The sequence below is a fragment of the Cajanus cajan genome, chromosome 9 (genome assembly GCF_000230855.2).
Source record: "Cajanus cajan strain Asha chromosome 9, NIPB_CcT2T_4, whole genome shotgun sequence".
NCBI classification, from domain to species: domain Eukaryota; kingdom Viridiplantae; phylum Streptophyta; class Magnoliopsida; order Fabales; family Fabaceae; genus Cajanus; species Cajanus cajan.
In genome coordinates, this window is record NC_138525.1 from 17,840,069 (window position 1) to 17,848,536 (window position 8,468).

At 30.4% G+C, this 8,468-nt stretch overlaps 1 protein-coding gene across 1 annotated transcript; it reads left to right on the forward strand.

The window, feature by feature from the left end:
• The first annotated feature begins 761 nt into the window (after window positions 1-761).
• LOC109790146 (uncharacterized) lies at window positions 762-1,706 on the forward strand. The gene has a single exon (XM_020349254.2). The coding sequence runs from the start codon at window positions 762-764 to the stop codon at window positions 1,704-1,706; it is 945 nt and encodes a 314-aa protein (XP_020204843.2).
• The last annotated feature ends 6,762 nt before the right edge of the window (window positions 1,707-8,468 follow it).

Here is an 8,468-nt window from a genome sequence, read left to right on the forward strand (position 1 = left end):
ATTTTTATTAAATAATAAAATAAAGATAATTAATTTATTATTATTAAATAATTGTTAATAATAATAAATTTTGTTGTAGTGAATATTTTTTATCTTTTAAATAACCATTCATTATTAAAAAAAAAAAAAAAAGACTCATTATATTTTTATTTTTATTTTCAAAAAAAAGACAAGCCTTTTTTTTTCCTTCTAATTATGATAACCGCAATAAAATTCATTGTTAGAATTTGAACTCCTCTAATAAAATATCTAAAAATAAAATTTAATTTTAAAATTACATGTATTGTTACTTTTTAACTTCTCAAATAAAACGACTGTAATTATTGAATTGAATAATTAGTTTAAATAAATCTAACATAACATGTTTACGCTTCTAATGGCTTATATAGTATTTTTGATTGACCAAATTGATCAGTTCAATATTATTTTATTTTATTGCAAAAGATTTTAATTTTAGCTCCCATGTATTATTACTACATATATAGTGCATCTCGCAAAGTTGTGGGTCAAAATAGCAGTGTATAAATTGAAAGGAAGAGGAAATTTGGTATAGCTAGGTGCAACCTATAAGAAGGCACTTTAACAATTTAAAATAAAACTTTTTTTTTTATTTATAAAAAACCAAACTAAAAAGAAAAAGAAAATATTTAAATCTATGTTCTTTAAGATATACGATACGTTAACGAGCGATGTGGGATAAAGCAAGCTCTTTTGATGCAGCGTGAACAGAAGAAGAGGAGTTTCTGAGAAAAAAGAGGAAAATGTGGGAAACAAAAGACGCATTGTTACGGTGTTGCGTTGTTTCTCCATCGAAGATTCTGTGGGAATCTCTGAGAATCGTGCACAGCAACAAGATACTGTTTTTCTCCATTTTCTCATTCACGACGCTCCCTCTCTCGTTCCTAACCTTCTCCTTCGCAATCTCCACCCACGCCCTGCGAAACCACGTCCACCACCTCGAGGCCGTGGCGGGTGCGGCCCACACGCGCGTCGAGGCCCGCCACGTGTGGCACGAGTCCCGCCACGACGCCAATTATCTCCTCCGCACGCGCGCGCTCTTCTCCCTCCTCACCTTCCCGCTCTCCCTCGCCGCCGCCGTCGCCTCCGTCCACGCCGCCGTCGCCGCCGTGCACGGCAAGCCCGCCTCCGCCGCCGTGTGCTCCGCCGCCCGAATGGGCGGCACCTGGAAGCGCCCCGCCGTCACCGTTATCTTCGTTTACATCATCTTAATGGCGTACGCCCCCGTGCCACGTGTCCTCTCAGCGACGTTCGGGTCGGGTCAGTGGGTTCGGGTCGTGATTCGGGCAATCGGGTTGGGAGCGGAGGTGTATCTGAAGGCAGTGCTGGGCCTGGGCCTGGTGGCTTCCATCTCGGAAGGGTGGGCCGGGTGGGAGGCTATTCGGGTCGGGTCGGGTTTAATGAATGGGAGGAAGTTTAGCGGGTGGGTTCTGGCGGGCTTTTTCGTTTGGGTTTCGGGGTTTATTAATGGGAAGATGGAAGTGTTGCTGGAGAATAATGAGGTTGGTGTTTGGGATAAGGTTGTTTTTGTTTTGATGTGTTGGTATGCGTTGATGGTGCTCCTTAGTTACGTTGCTACGACTGTGTTTTACTGTGATAGCCGAACACGGCTCGACGTTAAGGAATTCGACGTCGACGAAGTCGAAGACGATGAGGATGACTGTGCTTCGAGTTTATCCTCTGTGTAATTTTTTTATTTTTATTTTTTTATTTATAGTATGTTCGAGAGGACTGTGAAAATGTATAGTTGATTATAATATGAAAGAGATTTTGTTGAGATAAATTTATTGGAAAGTAATTTTGAAATATTTGATTTTGTTTGTTTGTAGATAGTATGAATGTATCTATATAGTGAAAGAGGAAAAATGTTAGAAAATAATTACAAATTTTATATTTTTAGTTATATGAAAATAGCTTAATTTTTAGATTTTTTTTTAATAATGAATGTATCTATAAAGTTATTTCCTAGAAAATTTTTTCATAAGAAAAACATTTGAAATAGTGAAAAAAAGTATTTCAAATATGTACTTATAATTATTAATATGAATTACTTAGTGGTTAGAATTAAGTTAGTATATGCATAATTTCAAATTTGAATTCTAATGTTTTAAACTTGAACTTTATCATTATTATTGTAATTTTTATAGAGGAAAAAAAACTTAACTATTAGTATTTGTTTAATATATTTGCTCCTATTAGTTAAATTATTAAAAATTAAATTTAAAATGAGTTTCACTTAAAATCATTAAAAGAATATAATATTTAATATTTTTTTAATAATAACAAAAGTGTAAATTTATGATAAAACAAAAAAAGTGTAAGTTTTTTATAATTAATATTTTATCTTGTGTAATTGATAAATTAAATGTCGATTATATATAACTAAAATTTAAAATAAATTATGTATGTAAATAAATATTATATTTGAATATATATATATATATATATTTAAATTTTGTATAAATAAATATTTTAAATATACAAATTATATTTTATATTTAGGATAAATAATTTATATTGTAACATATGATGTTAGATATGAAGTTAAAAAGATTTCTAAAATCTCTTTCATCAAAAAACAAATCCTAAAAATATTATAGCATAAAATATCTATTTGTATTTTATATAAAGAGGTTGATTTTTTAAAATACTTAATTGATAATAACAATTATTATTAGAAAAAGTTAAAAAAGAGCTCCTACTAATATGCAACCAAAAACAATGGTATGCAACTATGTGGAGCTTGCGGCTACATTGGAATAAAATAGTATTTAATAATGAAATGTGTAATGCACTTAAAATAATTAAATCTGCTAAATAATATGGAAGTGGTTGACGACATGGATGAGTCATGAAAGTATTTCATTTGTAAATTAGCTTAATGAGTTATATCACTATTTTTTGAGTTTTATGTAATTTGTAGCGGGTGAAAGTACTCTTATACTCCCCTTTCTTGTTTCTTAAATATGATTATAAAAAAAAATGTAATAATTTGTTTTTAAAATGTAAATGATGCATAAGAGAAAATTCAGGTTTGATGTTCAAATAATATTTAATTAACTAAAATCATATTTTGTAAATATAAATTAATTTTTTATTATCAGTTTTTGAAACACAACGTAAATGATGTCCATTAAAAAAATAATTCCGGCTTAAAATTGAACAAAAGTGCTGGTGTGTACAGTAGTAATTACTATTTACCATGCCCTAGTTGCCAAGTTGGTTAGCTTTTGGAAGATAATTTGAGGTGGCTAGCACTTGCTTTATTGACTTTTAGCTATGCTTTGTCTACAACTCCCCACTAAAATGGAAGGTGCAGTGCGTAACCGGCAACCACATGGATAGGTGATTTGGTTATCGACAACTACAAGTACCCGTTAAATTGGATTCTATAACGTATTGCTTATTTGGAGGACTGTTTTTCAACTTTTAAGTAAAATTTAAATAATGCTACATATACAGCAAATACGCTGTATATATCTCGTAAAAGAAATCGTTACCAGTTAATTGTATAAATTAATTATATGGGTAAGAATAAACCAAAAAACGTGGAAATGAGAAAATTCAGCGAGAACATAAAATTGTAAATGTAGAAAAAAATGTAATAGTAAAATGGAAAAATTGAGAGAAGAAAATACAATAAATTTATGTATTTCAACCACTTTAGGAGAGAGTATAATTTATTATATATTTAAAAATAATTAAGTTTTTAAAATAGAGCAATTTCTTGCTCTTCTCAAGAATTCTTTGGTCTCTCTAAAATACTCATTTTCTCTTTATGTATCTTCTTTTTAATTTTTCTTGCTCACAATTAGTACTTTGCTCTCATGCTTTGCCTCTTTGTACTTGTATCATACTTAGAAAGGATCTCTACACAAACATATGCACACGCGCGCGCACGCACACACACACACAAACACACACACAGACACAGACAGACATAGACACAGACACACGCACACACGCACACACGCACACATACTTAACCCTAAACACTAAGACTAAGTCTTATAAAATAGGAATAGGACAAACTTAACCCGCATCAAACTAATGAAAGACAAACTATGTATAGTCTAAAACTATTAGACGAACCCGCATCAAACTAATGAAAGACAAACTATGTATAGTCTAAAACTATTAGACGAATGGGGACAAACTAACCTATCAGATGAATGGAGATAAACTAAACCTATATGATTGTACAAACAAAAGAATTTATAAAGCATATACATGATAATTAGATTTTGAGTCATAATCAACAATTCTCAACCTTGACTCTAAATCTACAAAAAAGAACCCTTTTACAACAGTATTGCTCTTCCACTTCAAAATGAATATCAAACAAAGTTGATCAAGTCCAAGCAATGCTTGAACTTGGATGTAGAAAGAGATTTTGTAAACACATTAGTAAATTGTCTTCAAATGCAATCTTCTCAATCTAAATTTCTCCAAATTCAACCACATCTTTGATAAAGTGAAGCCTTATATCAAAGTGTTTCTTCCTCTCGTGATAAACTTGAGGATTTGCAAGGTGTATAACACTTAGTTATCAAAGTGAACTGTCATACAATTTTGTTATATAGCCAATTCCCCAATCATTCTTTTTAATCATAAAGCTTCCTTCACTCTTTCAGTAAGAGCAATATATTCTACTTTTGTTATAGACAAAGCTACCACAAATTGTAAATTTGTTTTCCAACTAACAATAGTCCCAAACAAAGTGAACACGTACCTTGATAGAAGAAAGAAGGAGAAGTGATGAATGAACTCCTCCAAGCTCCTTCTAGGCACGGATCCTCTTCAATGGAGATGAGGCCGAGATGTTGAACACCTTAGAGTGAAGAACACTTGCGGAAGGTAAGGTCTAAACCTTAGAGGGAAGCATCCAAGCTCAAAACTCAAGGGATTGCTCACTTCAAAGAGAAGGAAACTAGGTTTTCCTAAAGAATTTTGAAGGCACTCTCAATGATTCTCTCTTGGATTTCGGTGACTCTTGAAAGATGGCTGAAATGTATTCAGAAATCTCATATATTCAAAAGTGTGTTACAAGGTGAGAAAAGTTACATTTATAGAAGAAAATTAGGGTAACTTGGCGGCACCTTTAGTGAACCAAAGTGGCGCCAAGTTTGAATTTCAAATTTGAATTTGAAATTCAAACTTTGGCCACCTCACATGATCACACGGATGCTACCCTCATCTAAGTGTCATTTAAGAGTGATTTGGATTGAATTTGAAGCTCACATGGCCGGATCCACCCCATGTCATCCATGTGACTCAAATTCAATTCAAATTACTTCTAAATGATGCTTAAATGTAGCCTATTTCTCCTATTAATGTATTCTTCATATAATCCTAATCTAATGACCGAAATACATTGGTCTAATGAATACAATGAATAGGAAAAATTACAAGAAGAAGAATGAGCCCAATATTGGGTATCAAAAGCCTAAAGCCCAAGAAGCCCAAAATTAAGCCCAAAACGCCTAAACCCTAATCTATGGTCAAGATACAAGACCAACATCAAAGTAAATTCCTATACTAAGAAAATACAATAGAACATGGTGTTTAATCAATGAAAGCCCAAGTGAGAAGCACCCTAGGCCCACCAAGCCCATTGGGCCCACTAAGCTCTGAAGTAGTCAAATCTTCAAGTAATCTCCTGGCCATAACTCTAGTAGTTGGGCCTTTAGCCCATGCTCTTCCATCATACCTAGATAATGATTTCATGGTATCCACGTTTCCTGCATAGTCAACATCAACATGCCCCATAATAGTTTTTCCATATCAAATTGTCTTCTTATACCTCAAACCAGATTTTTGAGAACCATACCTTAGTACCCACTTCAAAGCCTCCTAGTGAGCTTGACCCAAATTTTCCATAAATCAACTAACAATACTGATAGAATAGGTCAAATCAAGTTTGCTACAAACCATGTCATACATGATACTCCCTACTCCACTTGCATATGGAATATAACACATCTTCCTCCTTTCCCCTTCACTACTAGGGGCTTGTGTGATAAAGAACTTTGTGTGATGATCCAAAGGATGGGTTTTAATTTTACACCTCCAACATGTAATTTAACACTTTCTCTTTCTTTTCCACACACCACTTTCCCTCATCTTCTTAGTTTTTACATGCACCTTATATTCACTCCACTTTCCACCTACTTTATTAGATAATTTTAATTCTTTCAATTTTTACATTACTTTTTCCCCCTCCCTTTTCAGTTTTCAACATATTACCCTTTCTTTCTCCTTTTTTAGTTTTCACACACATCCAAGACATAAAACTAGTATCCAACAATATTATAGGCACGTGTAACTTCCTTAATAATTCAAAAATGTCGAGTCAAATGTGTGTTTTTTCTTCGAGCAGTTCTCCCTTTTTACATGTCTAGAAAATACAACATTAAAGTCAGTGTTCCAAATAATTTAAGTGTTTTGGATTAGTGAAATCAGTGTTTCGGAAAGTGTTTTATAGAATTATATTTTTAACATACTTTTGGAAAGTACTTTCTAAAACATTAAATTTATTATTCTGGGAAGAACTTTTCAGAATTATATAAAATATCACACTTTTGAAAAATACTTTTCGAAACACTAATTTTACTATTTCGAAAAGTACTTTCTAAAACACTAATTTTAGTGTTTCAGAAAGTACTTTCTGAAAGTGTGTTATTTAACATAATTTCATAAAGTTTTTTTGAAACAGTAAATTTAATGTTCTAAAAAATACTTTTCAAAAGTATATAAAAAACACAATTCTAGAAAATATTTTATTGAATACTAATTTCACTATTCTAGAAAGTATTTTTCAAAATATTAAAATTAATATTCTGAAAATTATTTTTTGAAATACTAAATTTAATGTTAAGGTTTCTGAAAGTATGAGGGGGGAGGAAGTTTTCAAAGAAAAATGCGTATCTAGATCGACATCTTTGAAATTGTCGAGAAAGTCACATGTGCCTACAAAGCCATAACACACCAGTTTTATGATCCGAGTGCATGTAAAAACTGAAAGAGGTGAGAGGGAAAGAGAATAATGTGAAAATCAAAAAAATTAAAACTACTTACTGAAATAGACAGAGAGTGAATGAAGACCGACAATAAGGTGTATGTGAAAATTGAAAAGGAGAGGAAAAAATGGTGTTTGAAAAAGAAGAAAAAAGTCCTAAATTGAAAGTTAGAGGTGTAAAATTAAAAACTTAAAGAATAAAAATAATTAAGAATATTTTAGAAATTTCTTAAAAATACATAAATAAGGTGTACTTATAAAAAAAATGAGGTATATATATCATGAGTCTTTTTTTAAATCTCACCCAACCTAGCCCCATAATGAGCGAGTTGGATCAATCAGGTCAACATAATTAATTAATTTATTTTTTGTAAAAATTTAAATATTTCATAATACTTGTAAATTATTTGATATCTTATTACAAATGCAATGTTATCATCTCATAAAGTAAATAATGATACAAATTAAATTGCAAAATAAATTTCTTGGTTTGTTACATTGTTATTAGCTCAAACAACTAACATTAATACAAAATAAATTTTTAAATAAATGTATTATATTATTATAATATTATCAACTTATATATAAACATAAGACTCGTTACTAACCAAGAGTGACATATATAGTATTGAGCAAGTGATTATTCAAACACTAATTTATTATTATTATTATTATTAAAAAATACAAAACTCATTATTCAACTCGTATAGTGTTTAGATTTTTATCGGGTTGAATTGGATTTGACCCGACTAAAAAAATTTAATCCAAACTCATTAAATCAATTTAGATTAATTTGAATTTGCGAATTACCCATACCTACTTACACTCCTATTAATTATCAACAAAAACAATACATTCATTAGAACATGCTTAAAATCTAAATAATTAATTATAATTTCATGTAATTAATTATTACACGGAATGTGAGACTTTCTTGAAAAAAATATATTTTAAAAGTATATATTAATAAATTTTTAATCAATGAAATACATGGTTTTTCAAACAAAATTTAATTAGTTAATTTATTTAGTAATCAATTTGATTTTAAACATTATGAGCTTGATTTAATTTTAATGTTAAAAATCATAATCTTTTCACTTTTGTCTTTCAATTTTTTGAATGAATACATCATTATTCTTAAAATTAACTTAAAGAACCAAATACATATCCGCATTGAATATTGCAATCAATAACGTATATACAACAAAATATTATAATTGATAACATCAAAAATAAATAAATAAATATGAGACTTAATTAAAATTTTAAAGTAAATAAATAAACTTTATTCTCAGCCATTTAAACACTTATTATTTTGATTTTTTTTTTATTACTTTCATTCGTTGATACACTAATATATACCAATTTTATTATCTCTTTTCTATTAATTTTGTTCCTTTTTGAAGGCAATCAACCTAGCTATCTTTTTCTT